General features: G+C 38.7%; 1 protein-coding gene across 2 annotated transcripts; it reads right to left on the bottom strand.

Moving 5' to 3' along the window:
* Positions 1-342: 342 nt before the first annotated feature.
* Positions 343-14,722, bottom strand: NPM1 (nucleophosmin 1). Of its 2 annotated transcripts, XM_019741178.2 has the most exons (11): positions 14,553-14,722; positions 12,358-12,437; positions 11,759-11,878; positions 11,349-11,442; positions 10,860-10,966; positions 10,692-10,756; positions 7,119-7,176; positions 6,689-6,772; positions 5,643-5,744; positions 3,399-3,473; positions 343-699 (listed from the first exon to the last, which is right to left on the bottom strand). In XM_019741178.2, the coding sequence occupies exons 1-11, from the start codon at positions 14,608-14,610 to the stop codon at positions 661-663; spliced, it is 882 nt and encodes a 293-aa protein (XP_019596737.1). In that variant the 5' UTR covers positions 14,611-14,722; the 3' UTR covers positions 343-660. The 2 variants fall into 2 exon arrangements, with proteins under 2 accessions (XP_019596737.1, XP_019596741.1); XM_019741182.2 differs by lacking the exons at positions 343-699; positions 3,399-3,473 and adding an exon at positions 4,286-4,629.
* Positions 14,723-19,555: the final 4,833 nt, after the last annotated feature.

The raw sequence follows: 19,555 nt of genomic DNA, 5'->3' as shown, positions 1-19,555 counted from the left end.
AGTTATAGAAATCGTTTTCCGTTCTGGTTGAGAAAAGATGCTGCTGTTGCAGGCTGTTTAGCATGCCAGAGTTTCTTTTGGGAGTGAAAAGGCTAGGACAGGAGGTCTGATAGAACACTTGGAAACACATTTGCATGGTTATAATTATTAACTACTGTCAGGAAGGTGTAAGCACTAAATCCTCACAATGAAAAAACAGATGTTAACTCTGAGAAGCATAACTATTTGGAGAAGGGCAGGAACTGTTCTCATGAGATTTTAGGATACTAGTTGACACTTAACTATGTATATTTATTTTTCACAAAGTATAAAGAGAGTAAATAACAGAAAGAGAAACAGTACTACTTTATTAAAATACTGAGTTTATTTCACATGTATATTTTTGTCTCCCCACCATTTCCATTTGTCTGACCACCACTACTACTATGTCCTATCATAACATTCCATACATACTTAAAACCAAGCAAAGGGTGGAGTCCCATCTTTAAAAACTAAACAGGCATTTTGGACAACACATTCTTGGCAATGGAACCTGGACAACATTTATCAGACACGGTAGGGCAAGTTCTCACTCTGCATTATAAAAAGGACAGCCAGATAGCAACTGTTACAGAAATGAAATAAGACGGAAAATTTTAACAAACTGTTTAAACTATTTTCTTAAAGAGATTTCCTCCACTGCCAGAGATCTTGAATAGCCTGGAAAAAAAAAAGAAATGTGGTTAAGAAAACCACAACACTTCACAGACACCAATAAATTAAACCACGTCTCTTTGTACAGTTCAACATATCTATTTTTCATTCTACCACCAAAAAAGGTTCATTCTAGATAATTAAGAACTGATTTCAAGGAAATTTATATTCAGACTTGAGTTTAAATACTTCAATTCAGACAAAACCATGATTCTTTGTAAGCAAAGTCAACTATACTAATATACATTTAACAGCTTAGACATCTTTAGTTAAGGAAACCGAGAAAGGGACCAGTTGGGCCAACCTTGCCCCAATGTCATGTTTTATGGCTGCCATATTTAATATACAGAACAGTTAAATATATTTGTTTCTAAGCCTATGCCTTTGTACATGGGACACATACTAAAAAATTATGTTTATCTGAAATTACATCTTTGTATTTCCCTGAAATGGGATCTTAAGTTACTTGTTTTGCAGAATTTGCTCATAAAATCCTTAGTGTATTCCATTTACATTGTAACAGTTCCTACAGTGATCACATCCGATTTCATTTTGTCCAATGAACATTCATTAGCAAGGACATGTTCAGCGTTATATTATGAGATGGTACACTAACCATGTCCTGCCATATTAACTACTCAAGACGTGCTCTTATCTGGTTTGTTAAGCACTTAACACCATCATCCATGACCTAACTTGCTTTTCCATTCTTTCAATCTAATGACTTAAAATGTTGTCTGAACAAAAGCACCACTGTCAATTTCTATGTGGCTCAGCATGACTCTACTTGTTCTCATGCTGATAGTTAGTAACATACATGTAAAATAAAATTCTCCAATTTCAAATGACCATCATGTAAGTACAGCATTATCTACTTCAAGATGGCGTTTCTTTTTCTATTTGTAAATAATGTTCTCTCTTTAAGGACAGCCTTGATGCTTTTGTCAACTTTTTAAAGGATTCAGCAAGTTCCTTTAAAACAATGAATTTGTTTGTTCGTCTTAAAAATTCAGAAAAGAAAAATTCTATGACACTCCAATGTCAAAAGAAACATCAGAAGATTAGCATTCATCTTCTATAGAATCATTCATGATTGGCTTCCACTTTTGAATAAACATTGTTTGCACTCTTACACTCACCAAAATTTTTATGTCTTCCCACAAAAAGCAGTATAATCTTTTTCCACTCTTAATTCAAGTTTCTGCAAAAATTTTCTATTTCTCAAGTCCATCTGGAAGGGATTTTACTAGCCAAATCCTCATAAGCAACTCTTTCACAAGAAAAACTGCACTAGCAATGGGAAACATTTTAATAGTGATTACTTGCATCTGTAGCTATGCCGTAAAAACGTGAGGCATTTAGTTTTGGTAATCTCTGTAATAGTAAATTGAGCTGTTACATTTTTTATTATTACAGAAATTTCATCCTGGCACTTGAAAATATACTTTCAGTTTTGGAGTCAGAAAATACTTCTATTGGCAGTGAGTTCAGTCATTTCAGCTGCAAGACTGATGTTATACTGTGGGGAAGGCCCTTTGCAGCTTTGGCTGTTATTACTTTTATCTTCATCTCAATTTTTCTTAATCAAAAATTTTATTTTGCCACTTTCTTTGGTACTAGTTGAAGAAATCATGCATCTCTTATGCTTAAGTCTACCTGTTAGTACATGCTAGTTTATATCTGACTTTCCGTTTTTAACACTGAATTAACTGCATACTGCACACTTCTAAAGGACTTTTGTTTAATAAAGAACTCACGCTTGTCTTTGAGGGTTCACATACACACACACACAAACACACAGAATAACCAAAAGAATCGAAAAGACTGAACTTGATCATCTTATGACCACCACTATGTCAATCAAGGCCGAACTCAAAATCAACCCTAAGCAGTGCTGACCCATTGAGGATTTCACACCTAAGAAAAGTAGTGCTGCCATTTAAATGATTCAAATAATACTACGGCTCTAGAAAAATAGCTCTAATTGACAAATTTCTTGATTTATTTAAAAAAAGGCAGAATACAGGAGACTTAGGGAGTCCTGAAATAAACAATTAAACCACAGGATGTCCTATACATACATGATGCCTAGCAACCCTATGTAACTGCTTTTATATTTTCCTTTACCACCTGTGTGTCAGTAACTGTAAATAAGAGTAAAAATAAATGCATAAATTTTCTATTGACAAAAGGCATTCATGGTAAGAAATACAAAATCTTAAGAGTTGACTCAGGCTAAAATATTGAGTATTAACTACAATTTGGCTTCTTGCTTCCAGATTTTACACTTTAGGTTGATTTTAGCAAAAATGTGCTTCCCATAAGACCTATGGAGAAAATGGTCTTCCTCGGCCAACTCACAAGAAAGCAAAAGACCAGACCGCGCCAAGCAGCCAAATGGAGCAGCAAGTAAAACCACAGCTCGTTTCCTTAGCCAACATAATACCAAAAGTAAAACTGAGTGCAGCAACCAAGAGATAATTTACCAACTACATAAAAGCTGGGGAAAATGTACTAAAAAAACTTATCTTCTCAGTCTCGACCAACTTAACATTCTTAAGAGTTTCCATGTATTTAATCTGAAGTATTGTCTGTGGTTAAGAACCTTTTAAAAGAAGCCAACACTTAAGGAGACTAAAAGAAAAACCGTAATAAATCAAAATAAAATATTTGGATTTGGTCATGTCTTGAGAAAACTCAGTTACCTCCTGGTCAGTCATCCGGAAGCAATTCTTCACATAATTGATGAACTTGGCTTCCACTTTGGGAAGAGAACCACCCTATCGAGACAAAAGCATTAAGGGTTATGTAGAGAAACAGTTATTTTGTAAGTTATTATGAAATTGCTCATATTTGCATGCTATTACGTCGATCAACTCATTCCTTGTGTCTTCTTTAAAAAATATTGAACAAATCCCTTTTAGGCCCAGAAAGACCTATTGGGCAACTATTAGGACCTAGTACTCCCATACTGATGCACTCAAATGCCAACTTGTCTGTCTACTGTATTATCTAACAAGTCAGTGCTATCACCACCCTCTATCACCCAGAACAAAATAAACAAATGCACACCCCATTTGAATACCATATGCACAAGTGACCAAAATTGTTAAAGATCACTTTAATACATACGAAGAATCTAGGTCCAACACAATGCTAACCTGAAGTCAATTCAGGAGGTATATAAATGGGGGGAAAATTAAAGTTACTACAATTTGTTGACCTCTAAAGTTTGGTATTTCCTTCAATTATGGACACAGAGAAGAAAGTAGCACCAAATTATTTACAAAGCATTACAAATTATTAAAATTATGAAATGTTTATTATTTATCACTACTTTGGAATTATTTAACGTACCAAGTATATTGCCTTTGTTTCCTATTTTGAGAACTAAATTTTAATTTTCCTTGTAACCCAAATCTTTTATGCATTTTAAAAAGATCAAGAAGGCTTCAAGAATGCCAAAGGGACCCCGGTATGAAACAGGTTAGGGATCAGGTATGGTATGATACTTAATTGCCTCTATCCCCTAAAAAACAAACTTCACTATAATTTCCATTTTAAAATTATTGTCACATACATTCTTATTTGATTCATTCAAATATTTATTGAACAGCTAGGGAGACACAAGGGTGATTAAAACATTGTCAGAGGTGAGGCAAATGCACAAGTGAGTAGAAAGTAAAGTATAAGGTTCACTGAATCACAGCAATCAAAAGAAAAGTGCTTTAGGAGATATAAAGAGTGAGATTGCTTCCAGCCTGGAAGGGGGCATGGGTGGGTGGCAAATCAGGAAAGGGGATTGAGATTAAAAATAGAAGACGTCAGTCTGGATTGTTGATGACACTCAGTATGGACTATATTTGTCTCTCCTTTTTCCTCTCTCCCCATCTTTGGGCTTAATTTACCAGTAGTGCCCAGGATTGTTCAATGTGCCTGCAAGGAGATAGGACCATATTAAAATGCGGGGGAGGTCATTTCAGCACTGTATGCAAGGGATAAAAATAAAGCAGCAATACCAGGAAGGCTAAAAGGTTTACAGTAGTACAAAAGCAAAATCAAACAATGCATTTTGGTTCTAAAATGTTTTCTCCAATTGACTCATCACTGCACAGGGAAAGGAAATCTACTGAAGCCATGCAGAACCTAGGGAGCACAGAAAAATACGGGGAAAGGAGACAGCAACTTTTCCTTACCATCCTACATTTACTCTCAGTAACTGAAGTCTAAAAGTACTGTTCATAGAATTAAAGCTCCCAAATGTTTCAAGACATTTCAATCAATTATTTCATATTCTCCCAAGTTCATGAAAGTTTAGTATCCTAGTCAAACAAGCAGCAAGATGAGAGCTAATCCTCTTCTCACACAGTCCCACTATTTAAGACAAAAGGAAACTAAATAAAATCAAGATATAACTAAATGTATTGACTGGTGACACCTTGGTGTAAAAAGGCAAATAGAAATGATTCAGTTTGTTGGAAAATACTGACTAGAGTCAATCATTGAGTATTTATTATTTTAAACTGTAACACCAAGCAGCCAAAGACTAAGTCTACTTATCCAGCTGCTGGCAAATTTATGAAAGACTCATGCGCCCTCTGCTGGTTCTGTAGCATTTCACAACCAGAAAATAAGGCAAAGGAAGTGTCCTTGTTGATCTTATTTTAACATCTGTGGTCAGAATGTAACTTACAACCAACTTACGTGCATTTCTTAAATAAAGCATATGAAACTTCAAATATGCAAAAAACAAATCACCATAGAGATTACAAATGAATATAAGTAACTTGTAATCCATTTTTCAAAAACATTTCATACCACAAAAGGGGTGGGTATAGTAAGGATAAAAAAAATGGGCAAGTGCTGTTACAAACCCCCAGGAAAGGAATAATTTGAGGGAGGGGTTAATAAACCTATCTACTTTCTGAAAGAAAGATAATTTTACTCACTTTTTCTATACTTGCTTGCATTTTTGCTTTAATGTCTTCTACAGAACTAGGCCCTTTCGGTGTTTTAGGAGTTTTTTCCTGTTTTTTGAAGGATTCTTGACCCTGGGAAAAGAGTTCAATTTCAAAAGGTTGTTAAGTTACAGCTCTTAATTAAGACCAATCCTATTTAGATTTTCTACGTTCTTACAATTCTCCCTTTGTAAGACTATACACCAGATAGACACCAAACACACACACACCAGAGCTGAGTTGCTATTATAAATTCACGTCTGAACAATTTTGTTCTTTCAAGTCATTCCTTAAGAAAAATATAGGAATAGTTTGAGCCTACATTTATATTCAACACTAGGATATCATCAAAAACAAAGCCAGAATGGGGGCGGCCAGATGGCTCAGTTGGTTAGAGCACCAGCTCTAAGGTTGCCGGTTCAATTCCCACATGGGATGGTGGGCTGTGCCCCCTGCAACTAAAGATTGAAAATGGTGACTGGTCTTAGAGCTGGGCTGCACCCTCCACAATTAGACTGAAGGACAATTTGACTTGGAGCTGATGGGCCCTGGAGAAAAACGCTGTTCCCCAACATTCCCCAGTAAAAAATAAATTAATTAAAAAAAAAAAAAAAAAAAGCCAGAAGGCACCTAAGAATAAAGAAAATCAATGCAGCTTGATGCCTGGGGCCCATCCCAGAGCATTTAAAGGATAACCTCCAAATCCAAGTATTGGGGGTCTTTTAATCTCCTTACTTGTCGCCAGGGTTGAGAAACTGCATTATGCAATAAATATTCTTTTCAACAAGATCCCTTACAGAAGACACCTCTTTATATCATAAAAGTATTTGTTGGCTTTCTCCCCCACTAGAAAGCCAGCAGCTATAAATATGACAATGACTATCAACAAGCACATTTCAGCCTTTTGAAGACACCAATTACAGGTATTCTCCAAAGGCCTATCAAATTTCAGGTAGACTACATTCTTCCACAGAAGCAGCTTTAACTTTCCTAACTAGTTCAATGAAACCTATATTTGTGTGTATGTTGCCACTTACTTTTGATCTTGGTGTTGATGGTTTTGAGTCTTTTCCATTCTGGTTTGATTTTTGTGCATTTTTGGCTGGAGTATCTCGGACAGACTATAATTAGAAATTAATCTTAATCAATGCATAAAGACATCGGTGCAAATAAAACTGCCCCAAACCATGTAAGAAAAGCAGCCAGGCTAAGATGAACCAATTATTTTGACAAAAACTTGCAAATGGGCTAACAAAGAGGAAGAAAGCTACATGAGTAGAGAATAAATCATTCCCCAGTGTTAGGTAAGTTCTCAGGACAGCCCCACTCCGGACCAATTTTAAGTATGAGATCACATCACTTCTTCCCCAAGCCAGTTTTTGTTAACTACAAAACAGGTGACTAGCACTAGAAAATTTCCACTATTTGTTATTTCTGACAATCTTATAAACATTGTACCCAACTTACTTTCTTTATAGGAGCTTTTTCTTCAGCTTCCTCATCATCAAACTCATCGTCGTCATCGCTACAAATGAAGAACGCCATTATTACTGATTCAATCCACTCAGGGTCTTGAAGAGACATTGCACACTCATGTCCACTGCACCATTATTCACAATCGCCAAGAGGTGGAAGCCACCCAAAATTCTACCAACAGTTAAATGGTTAAAAAAAGGTCATATGTACCTATAATAGAATATTCAGTCTTATGGAAATCCTGCAATATGCTGCACATGAATGCACCTTGAGGGTATTATGCTAAGTGAAACACCAGTCACAAAAAATACTGTATGATTCAGCTCATATGAGTTATCTAGAGTACTCAAACTCTTTATAGAAACCAAAAGGAGATTGATGGTTACCAGGGGCTGGGGAAGTGAAAATGGGGAGTTTTTCTTCAATGTGTGTATTTTCCAGTATTACTAGATGGAAAGGCTTTGCGATTTGTTACACAACAATGTGAATATGGTGAACATGACTAAACTGTACATTTAAAACAATGATTTAAAATGTTAAATGTTATGTATTTTCCAAATTACAAAAATGGAAAAATAACTTGGGGATAGGGTAGTTGAAATTAAAAATAAAAAAACATTCCGTTTTCAGATTTTTGCTAAGGTGGCAACTCTCTCCAAATCAATCTACAGATTCAATGCAATCCTTAAAAGAATCCTAGCTTGCTTCTCTGTAGAAATCAATCCTCAAGTTAATATCGAAATTCAAGGAACCCAAAGTAGCCAAAACCAATCTTGAAAAAGAACAAAGTTGGAGGATCCACACTTAGTGATTTTTGAACAGGAATCTATAAAAAACTATAGAACAACAGAAATCAACAGTGTTTTTGCTGGTTTAAGAATAGACACGTATCAGTAGAGTGGAACTGAAGAGTCCAGAAATAAATCCATGTATTTATGGTAATTATTTCAGACACAAGTACTAAGACCATTCAAAATGGAAATAAGTCTTAACAAATGGTGATGGGACAACTGGATAGCTACATGCAAAAGAATAAAACTGGCCGTCTATCTCACACCATATACAGAAATGAATTCAAAATGGATCAAAGATCTAAATGTAAGAGCTGAAACTGTAAAATTTTTACAAGATTTGGCAATGGTTTTTTAGGTTTGACACCACCAAAAGTATAAGCAATAAAAGGAATGACTTCATGAAGATCCAAAGGATACTATCAAGAGTGGAAAAGACAACCCACAGAATGGGAGAAGATATTTACTAATCTTATCTGACTTGTTTCCAAAATACATAAAATTTTCTTACAACTCAATATAAAGTACTGGTACACGCTACAACATGGATCTTAAAAACATTGTGGTAAGTGAAAGAAACCAGTCACAAAAGAGCATATTTTGTAGGATTCCATTTATATTAAATATCCCAAATAGGCAAATCCAATCACTGCAGAAACCCACAGGAAGTCTATATTAGCAAATAGTGAAACTGGTTCACACTTTACTTCAAAAACCAATTAATTGTATACTGGCCAAAACGTTTCCTTTCCCTACAACATAGCCTCTGTGTATAAGACAGGAAGAAGAATTTCACTGATGTGCAACCAAAGAAACACCCATCTTTTCATCACTGGAGTAAAATTTGCTGTGTTAACTAGAGCAGGTATGTAGTATACAAAAAACCATATATAAACACAGTCCTTTAAGTGATTTTTTAACAGTGACTGTCAATTTTGGCCTTAGAACCCAATCTCTGCATGTGCCTCCCCATACCAGAAACAAGACGGCAATGTTTTCTATAAAACCACTATCATAAGCAGATTCATTAGCATATTCCCTAATAAATTAGGAAAAAAGGTAGTTTTACATGGAATGACATAATATGTATAAATTTTAGTATACGAAGTTTAAACGGACTTTAGCTTTTCTTGTTTATATCAACAGCAACTCAACTAACCCCACACCATACCCTTTCCATCCTCAGAAGCAGAACCCATCAACTTCCCTTTTATCTTGTGGGTTCCAAGTCTTCAGGTACTATGGCTTACAATTTCTGATAAGTTTGTCAACTTACAAACCTTGAGGTACCTCTTCACACTTTCATTGCCACCTAACCAGTAAAATTTTCTAAGGCTTGTTACCCTCAAGGCATCCATGAACTGTACCTATCTATGCATATATCTGACTACCCTTTCTTTTCTTAAGTGAAAATTTACTAATTTAAACCTTAATATCTATACTTTTCATTCCTCGCTCACTGCCTAAGACGTGGAGGACAAAACAACTATCCTGTTCTCACATTATAACTGTCTTCCATTGTGGTTACATCGGAAGTTATCCCTGTTTTAAAGACAGGAAATCTTCCAAAGCCCAAGCAAAATCAAGATACCACACCAATCATGTCCTACTCTAAAGCCTTCCTAGAAAGCACTGTCTTAAGTCTCTGTGACTTTGTGCTTACAAACCTATGCAAAGGTTAACCTGAAATCACCAGAGGAAACTTGAGCCTAATTAAGCACCATATACCATCCAGATTTTTCATTTCTGTCCAAACCCATTTCCCATTACTTTCTTGGCGTGTTATTTTTTAAATTCTTACTAACGGCAAATATTCTTAAAGTAATAAAAATCAAACATCAAGTATACTGAGTTTGTAAGTCTGACATGAATTTTTTAAGCATCCAATTCTTTCATCTTTCGGCCTTTTCCTATTTTCCGCCTTTATTGTCACACTCAAAGGTCTTTTTAAAGAACTACCAGTGTGGCCAGTTGAGGTTACTGAAAACCTAACTTCCAGATTGGATCACTCATCAGTGCAAGTTCTCAAGAGTCTTTCTTAAGATTCTATTTGAATTATGTTTTCAGTAAATATATTTGGACCAACCTGGGGACTCGTGGAAAGTTGACAGGCAATTAAAAATTCAATGTATTAGAAAAGTTACTGATACTGTTGCATATAGGAAAGACAAATTACGAACAGCAGTTTATTCCAGTGTGCATTTAACTATTTACCATAGCCTGACCTAGTTTAATAAACACATCAAATCTTGTTTCCAACCAAACTTGAAATTCTCCATGAAAACCCTATTCTCCTTTAGAATCTTATTTTCTCAGTAAGAACCAGAGAACGACAGGTCAAAATCCTTTATGTGGGAAAAAAATCCTTAAGCGACAACTTACAAAGTGAATGTCGCTAGAGCTACTCAGATTCTCTTTCCCCCCAACCTGCTGATCACGAGCTGTTCACCATGAAATACACCAGACCTCTTAGCGTACAGTAATGTGTCCATGATCACCTTCCCCAGGAAAAAGGCACCTAGTCAAACACATTCGGGAAACGCTACATACCCTAGCCATCTGAAAACCTGCAATGTGCTACAGCATTTTAATGGCTCGCAGTTCCAATAACAACCTTTAACTAAGCTCATTCAACCCAAACTGAAAAGCACTACTTACTGTTTCTTTAATTAAAGCTATTACTTAGTTCCACAAGATTATTTTGGTAAATAATTTTCATGAAACTCCCCCATACAACTATATCACGTTTCTAAGCACATACTACTATACTTACTCTTCGTCGTCGTCATCATCATCATCGTCGTCGTCATCTTCATCAGCAGCAAGTTTTACTTTTTTCTTAAAAAAACAAATGAAAAAAAAAACCCCTCATGAGCAAGTGCCGATCCTAATCACCAAACTAAAAGCCAGAATAATTTGTCTGTATAAATTACATCTATACCTGTGGAACCTTGCTACCACTTCCAGGGGCAGAGCGCTTTCCAGATATACTTAGGAGTTTCACATCCTCCTCCTCGTCATCTTCTGACTCTGCATCTTCCTCTACAGCTAAAATAAAAGGTTTTTAGTCACTACTAGAACTCAACCAAGAAGCAAGAACTCAGAAGAAAGGGTATTTATAGTAAGAATATTTAAGAACAAATTCTAAAAAATCTAAACAAACAGCAAACAGGAATTTTGGAAGCTACTGCTCACTACTAGATTTTATTTTATATATTTTTTTATTATTATTATTTTTACTACTAGATTTTAAATACAAAAAAAAAAAAAAAAAACTCCAGGCTTTTCCAGTTATAAATTACTATATTCCCATTTGAACCTATTATAAAGACAGCAGTACTAGAACTAAGAATGTTTTATAAAGTCCAAATTGGGAATAAGGTAGTTATCTGCATTAAAGAGAATAGCGTAACAGATAAAAATTACATACCTACTAAGTGCTGTCCACTAATATGCACAGGCCCTGAACCACACTTCAACCGTAAGACCACAGGTGGTGTTATTTCAAAGCCCCCAAGGGAAACCTAAAAAGGAGAAACTTTTAAATTACTAAGTATTGTGAAAAAAATAAAAGGTTAAATGTTTGGTATAAAACCTGCTCATAACTTAAAAGCTTGTACAATAGATGTGACAGGCAAACCCATTAAGCCAAACAAACCAATGAACTCGTTTTCCCACCTGGTAAACAAGCAGCAACCACCATGTTCATGAGCTGATCTGACCCTTCAACCCCAGTGACAAGACAATGACGATGTGACCAAAAGAACCAAACCAAATTCACACCTACCTTACTGCAACAGAATTAGACTGACACAAAACTCAAAGTGTAAGTGCCCTTACCGTTGGCTGTACAGACATTTTCAAAGTTGCCAGTGTTACTTTAATTGGACTGCCTTCATAATTCATTGCTTCTGCTTCAACAATGTGCAATTCATCCTTTGCACCAGCCCCTAAACTGACCTGTGAACAGAAAAATAGTACAACTTAAGTTCCTGCTATTTTACAATCCCCCTGAAGTTTCTACGCTTAAAAAACAAAAGAACCAAAACTATAAACTTTTCATTACCACCGATGGAAAACTAATTTGTGTACAATGTTGTCATCAAGTTTCATGTGACCTTGCCAATCAATTTCTCACTATGCATTACCAAACATTAGTCTCTGTGGGGGACAAATAGATGTTTCACACTATTCTAAAGGGCTTTATAATGCAATTGACATATATAAATGTTAAGTTGAATAGTGTGACTAGACTTTTACATGATTGCCACAGGAGTGGTAAAGATGCCAAGTTTTGTATCACAGATATACAGAAAATCAGGTATATACAAAACTCAGTTATAAAAATACTATTATAAAAACTAAGTATTAAGCCACATGAATAGGAATTAAGCTGAAATCAGAAAGGTTAAGCAGTTTATTTTGAAAAGTTTAAGTACCGTTCTTAAAGATAATTGGTGCTCATTTTCATCATTATCCACTTTAAAGTGATAATCTTTGTCGGCCTTTAGTTCACAACCTGTAAATGAAGGAAAAAAGCAACTATAACAAGGAGAAAAATAACACTGAAAGTGCAGTGTGGGTAACCAAAGGTTACGGTTAACTTGTGAACTAATTTTTCACTACTGTAGCTATTAAAAGGTAGTAAGGCACCTCTTTCTGGATTTCTTGAACACAAATGTCTAACAATCAACACTAATGTCTATAAACAATCAAATAACATCCTTACAAGACTTTAGAAATTCTGCTTTCCCATTATACTATTTCATTCTCAACTACACCACTATTACCACCCTCAGGTAGAAACGGGCTCAAAGATTTAGCAGACCTGGAACTAAAACAAGTTACCTGAAACCAAACTTAATGTACAGTATTGCTAAAACCCCCACTATATAAAAAAAAGTTCAGTCACCTACCGAAACTCCCAAGAAAAGCAACCAATTTAGAAATGAGAATGATTACACAAATACCTACACAAACAGCTTGTATTCACAACAGGAAAGCTAAATATAAAAGAACATTTGTTACAGAGTCAACATTTCATCTTTGAAGAGAAATGATGTACATTAAATTATGTTAAAAAATTATGTTTAACGCAATAGAAATATCCTAGGGATATTTCCAATGGAAAGGTTAACAAAAATATCTTAATATAAATTGATCAAAACCCCCCGTTATTCAAAATGCCTAGGAATAAAAGACTTAATGTACAGTGCATGTTATCTACTCCCATTCCTTGAACAAACTTTTAAATACTGTCAGAATAAGTTTTATTAATTTAAATGATTCCATTTAATTGTAATCTAACAGTTACTGTATATCGATGCTTAAATGTTATTGCTCAATTAACAAACCTCAGCATTGTTATACAGAAACAACGAAATTTGGGGCAGGACTTGCAGTTACTTCAAAGCCTGACTGACAAAGAAATGGCTTCAACAAGTTTACTGAGGTTGAAAACCAAAGCGGGTCTCTCCTTAATATGGTACGTACAGTATGTGCGTGTGTGTGTGTGGGGGGGGTGTGATCCCCAAACCTTGGTTTAGTATTACAACATTACCAGGTCTTACTGACCCAAACGGAATCTCATCTTTAAGAAAAAAAGGCTGTTTGCTCAATACCGCACAGAAGGCTGCCTTCGCCCGCCTCCCTCAAAAAAAAAAAAAAAGGAAAAAAAATTGTAACACACCAGCTCTGCAGGCAAGGAGTTTGGTTTAGATCTACCTCTACCTACAAGTGCAACCTTCGTGAAGTCACTTTAGCTCTGAGCATCAGTACCGTCATCTGCCAGGGCTAAGCCCTCTCCCGCGATGAGCTAGAAAAGGGGCTCCATACACGAGAACTGCCATCCTCGATGTGAAGCCCCGAACAAAGACCTCCAGGATCCAGGCGCCACCAGCCCCATCACCTAACAGTTCCCGCCCAACGACCCTCATGAAGCCCAAGGAGCCCAGGCCAGGGGTGGGGTAGGTGACACCACCAGCGAGCCCCGGATGTAGCGCCCACACCCCCCTCCTTCCCCCAAACACGTGGCAACCACGTGCTCCCGGCGCTTGCGGCCTCCACACGCTCGGCCGCGCCTCCCCTCCCCCTGTAACCAGCCGAGGCACCGGGGTCGTCGGCCTTATAACTCCTAACTCCAGAGGGCCGGAGAACAGCGCCAGGCTCCTAACACCCTCTTTCAGGAAAGGGGCGTATGCCTCACAATGCGAGCCCACACAACCTCCTGCAGCCATCCACCCGAGGCCCACCATCAAAGACACCGGCTCGGAATCCCAAGCCGACGCCCTCGCGCACCCCCAGAAAAAAAATAATGTCCAGAGCTCCACTGGGTTACCCAGGAAACGCCGAACCCTCAGCTAGTTGGTTCCACGTTACCTCCGGCCCTGGGCCTCGGACCGCTCACGCCTCAAGCTTCACGCCGCCCCTCCTTCCCACCGCTTCACACAGGCGGCTCTCCCTCCTGGCTTCTCATCCTTAGGTTAGCAGGGCCCCGGCAGCTCGCTTCCCACTCCCTCAGGCCTCCAGCCTGCCTCGCTTTCTTCACCAGCCCCAGGCCTCAGCGGGATTCCCGCCCCCCCACCGCAAAGCCACCAGGCCCTGCTCGGCCTTGCTCCAAACCCACAGTAGTTACCGAAAAGATAGTTCTGGGGCCTCAGGGGGCTCATGTCCATGTCCATCGAATCTTCCATGGGGTGGTGGCACACACTTAGGCAGGAGAGAAGACGGACGGAGATAAACGACTACTGCTCGGCAGCACAGACGCGCAAGACGGAATCGCACCAGGGAAAGGACGCGGGCTCCCTGCGTACATATATAGCACCCTGACGATCTCGCGAGATCTCCAAAGTCCCGTCGCTGCGCGCTTGCTCAAGAGCCCCCCTTACCGTACGGTAGACCTCCCGCGCAAGCGCTCTTCAGCCCCACTCCTTTCTACCTCGCCCCCCACCTCCTCCAGGTACTTCGCGGGCTCCCACCGAGCACGCGCAGTCGTACGCCAGCCCCATTCCTCCAGCGCCGCCGGTGCCTGTGCGCACGCGTGCTTTCTGTGGTAGCGCGCGCCCCCACCCCATCATTCAAGCGTTCCCTGTTCTCTCCCGCTCAGGCGCGCGGGCCTTGCGCCAACAGCCTGCGCAGCCCACCCTGCAAAATGGCGACGACATCCCTTAACTGTGTTAGGAATGCAGGGCGAGCCAGTTTTAAGCCAGAAGGGAGCTTGATTCACCTTTCTCCATCCCCTCATGCCCCGCAGGCCTCCAAACAGGCATAACCACTTCAGGATTTCTGACTTGCCTAAAGGCCTGCGCGCAGAGTTCATTGTTCCCCAAAGTTAAAAGTTTCAGGTGCCATAGACAGATGACTACGGATAATTCTTTGTTGGGAAGAAAAGATGTAGCCGCTGGCCGGACTTACTGTTTTTTCTTTTGTTTGTTTTTTTCTCTGAGGAGTCATCTCCGAAGTTGAAGTCGGCCTTTATGTCGTTTGGGGGCCGAAAGGGGACTGAGACTCTTCCATAAGAGCAGGGCAGGAACCAGGCCTCGTGATTTCTCCAGACAGAAAAGGTCCTTAAAGGGCTATGTATGCACAATGTGTATCCACGTGAGGTCCTGTGAGGCAGATGTGACTGTCCCCACTTTGCAGACTGGGAAACGGCCGAGGGAAGAAGTGCGGTGCCCAAAGGGATGAAGTAATGAAGCCCATTTCTGACATCCTTCTGAAAGCTCAGAGGGTTGTGTGTGGCTCCACTCTCTGAGGCAATGCAGTTCTTAATCTTTAACATTCCTAAGACTGTTCTGACCTGTAAAGAAAGCGTATGACTTGTGAGAGATGCGTAAACCTTAATTAGACTCTTTGGGCATGAGCCTGGAAACTAGCATTCTAAACAAGATTTACCTTGACAAACGAAGCACCCCACAGCCTTTGGGCACTGGTGAGTTTTGAGAATCCTTCTAATTACTATTTTTACATCAACAGATCACACAATAATTTCGTAAGTGCTGTGGAGAATAAGAATGGGGACAATGGTGTCCCTCCCCCCTCTTCTCCAAATACATTCTCGTTGGAAAGATAAACTATAAAACACAGGAACCAATTGTTAATTAATAGAATCAAAGCCCTAAATTTGGAGAAATCAAGCAACCAATACATGAATGGGGCCAAGGTGTTTCCCCCAAATGAAGAAGAGTCTTCACCAGCTTTGTTCTTGGATCTTTTGAGATACAGAGTATGACCAATTGCTAGAGAAAATCCTGAGACTTGGAAGGCTATCTCTGTAAAGGAACCGAGAAAAGGAAGGGGACTGGCTGAGGGAGGGCTAGGATTTAGAAAGAGAAAGTCTCAAGAGGAGCTACAGGAGAGTGGAGGAGAAGGGGTTAATGTTCTTTGAGGCCATGCAAGTAAAAATTGAAATTACTTTGTAATTCCTTTCTGGATTCTGGACTATGGTTATTCAAATGCAGCTCTGAATAGAGCCTAAACCATATGGGAGCTGTGTCATGTTATATAAGTAACATTTGTTATTTTTATATATTAAGCACCTAGTCTAGATATGATCTCACAGAATCACGGGGTTAAAACAAAATCACTGCATTCTTCAGATTTACAAATGTAATGAATACTCATTAGCTTTTTAATAAAAATTATTTAGGCCTACACAAAGTGAAAAAGTAAGAATGCCCCTCGTTCCATATCCCCATCTCTGTCCCCTAGGGTTAATCACTGTTAATAATTGTGTGATTATCCTTCTAGACTATATGTACATATATAAGCAGACTGATACAGTATCTTTGCACGTATATGCTTATGGATATAGTTTCATAAATATAGTCAAAGAAATAGACTTACACAGTAAACAGGTATTTACTTACAAATATATGTACATATAAATGCATCTTTTTATTGTTTACATAACTAAGGTCATGTTTTATACATCGCTGTCTTAGTCTGTTTGGGCTGCTATAACAAAATACCACAGACTGGGTAGCTCATAAACAATAGACATTTATTTCTCACAGTTCTGGACGCTAAGAGTCCAAGATTAGGGTGCCAGCATGGTTGGTCCCGCGAGGTCTGTCTTCCAGGTTTCAGATTTCTGGTTGTATCCTCATGGTGGAAGGCACTAGGGATCTCTGGAATCTCACTAATCACATTCACCAGGGCTCCACCCTCATGACCTAAGCACCTCCCAAAACCCCACCTACTAATACCATCACCTCTGGGGGGTTAGGATTTCAATATATGAATTTCGGGGGGACACAAACATTCAGACCGTAGCAATTGTTCTGCAACTTCCTTTCCTCATTTCATGTTGCTTAGCTATCTTTTCATGATATATTATAATATAAAGGCCTACTGCATTCTTTCTAGGAGTGCATTTTGCATTATATTCCATAGAAAAATTATATATATAATTTTTAAAATTCTAGGTTTTATTTATTTGTTCATTTTTTTTAACACATTTTGTGATGGGAATTTCAAAACATGTACAAAAATAGAAAGAATATTATGAAAAACATCCATGTCCCAATCACCCAGCTTCAACAATTACCAATATATAGCTAATCTTGTGTCATATACCTCTCTCTCTCTCTCTCTCTAGCTCTCTCCTCTCCCGTCCTCTGCCTGGCAAACACTAGCCACCTTGGCCTCTCCAAACTCCCAATTCTGTGTCCTCAACCAGGGAAACCGCTGGGCTCCACTGGCATTGTCTCTCCCTTTTTTGTGGCCTGGAAACTTTCTCCAAGTACTCAGCTGGGCCATCACTTGTTTCATCTCTTTCAAGCATGACGGTCCTGTGCTGTTTGTGGTGATGTTTGAAAATGGTTACTTCATATATTTTGTCAATTTTTCAGTTGTTTAAAATGAAAATGTAAATCCAGTCCCTATAGTCAATGAGCAGCTATTGAAGACTGTTGAAAGGAAAGTGTCGTTAAGATTAATCTGTCTTCAGAATAGAAGATTGCCAATCCATTTGGGTATATTTAATATCCTCTGGTGAACCTCCTCTTTTAGGTAAATTATTTGATTGCAAAGAGGCTTTCCTATATATGATACTGTTTTATGTCAACCTTATTGCAATTCACCATCTAGTGTCTCTAATCAAAGGTGGGCAGCTCACCACCTCCATTTGTCTTCAGGAGTGTTTGCATGAATCTCTCACAAGGGTGCTACTGAGTCTCTTCAAACAAAACAAAGGAAAGGATTGGTAGGGAATGTCACCATTTCTTTTTCATTTGAAACATGTTTGAGACTCTTTTTCTAGTTGCAGGTATTACAGGATGTTAATTGGGATTTTAGCCATTTTCTCAGGCTCTGGGTTCAACCTCAAATCAGATGAAGCGGGCCATCCATGCATAACTTACTAGGAGGTAGCTAAACCAGTCCTATGAGCTATATAGCATCTCCAGACTAGAGAAAAGCAACTAAGAGAGTCATTGAGGAAATGAGAAGTTTCTCTGAAAGGAGTTGTTGGCCTAGCAGTGAGGGCTATTCCCTACCCTTACCTCAAGCCACAGGAGGCTGCAATAGCCCAGTGCTAACATGGACTGGAGCAAAGGTGGTGAGAGAGTTCTGGAAAACTTGACCTGTGTCCCCTGGAGTTTAGATGGGTCCAGAATCTACTGCCTGACTCTTGCCTGGAGAAGTCTGTGATGGCAAAGCAAAGAGAGCTGCAGTGGGCTAGGCCTGTACTTCTAGAATCTGGCACATCCAGAAGGAACCATGTACAGAAGCTTTCTTTTTTTAAAGATTTTATTGGGGGAAGGGGAACAGGACTTTATTGTGGAACAGTGTGCACTTCCAGGACTTTTTTCCAAGTCAAGTTGTTGTCCTTTCAGTCTTAGTTGTGGAGGGCGCAGCTCAGCTCCAGGCCTGGTTGCCGTTTTCCAATTGCAGGAGGCACAGCCCACCATCCATTGCGGGAGTCGAACAGACAACCTTGTAAATTCATGTCATGCACTTTCGTTAAGAATACCACAGAAGCGACCTGTGTCCTTCTCAGCGCGTCACATCAGGAGGCACATAGTGTTTGTCCCATTTCTGATGATGTTCACTTTGATCACCTGCTTAAGGTGATGTCAGCCGGGTTTCTTCACTGTATAGTTAATACTTTTCCCTTTTGTAATTAATACATGGCCTTGGGAAGATCATTGAGATTAAGTCAATATCCCATTTCTCAGGATCTTATAGCCACTTATTCTAACTTCCATTCATGATTCTTACCTAAAAAGTTATTACCACAGTGTTGGCCAAATGGTGATTTTCCTATTTCCATTTACTAGTTGGAATTTGGCTGGAAAGAAGAGCTTGTTCTTCTCGTCTCTGAATTTGTTTATTTAATTATCCACTTATATCACTATGGATTCATGATTCTCATTTTGTTCTGTGGGTTATAATCCATTACTCTTAGTATTTACTTTCTTGCTCAAATTTTCCCACATTTGACCATTGGAGCTCCTTCAAATGGGCTCCTGTACCTTTTGACTTATTCCATCATTTTTTGTGTGTGCAGTTCCTATTTTCTGTTTCACATACATCTTGCACTTTCCCAGACCTAGCCCTGGAAGCAGCCACTTTAATATTTGTGCTCAATTTGTGTCCTTGGCCTTAGAGTATATAGTTAAAATATTCTTTTCCAAC

Source organism: Rhinolophus sinicus, linkage group LG10 (genome assembly GCF_036562045.2).
Source record: "Rhinolophus sinicus isolate RSC01 linkage group LG10, ASM3656204v1, whole genome shotgun sequence".
In the NCBI taxonomy this organism is placed as follows: domain Eukaryota; kingdom Metazoa; phylum Chordata; class Mammalia; order Chiroptera; family Rhinolophidae; genus Rhinolophus; species Rhinolophus sinicus.
Note: the sequence above shows the minus strand (reverse complement) of the source record. Positions and strands in the feature narration are given on the sequence as shown.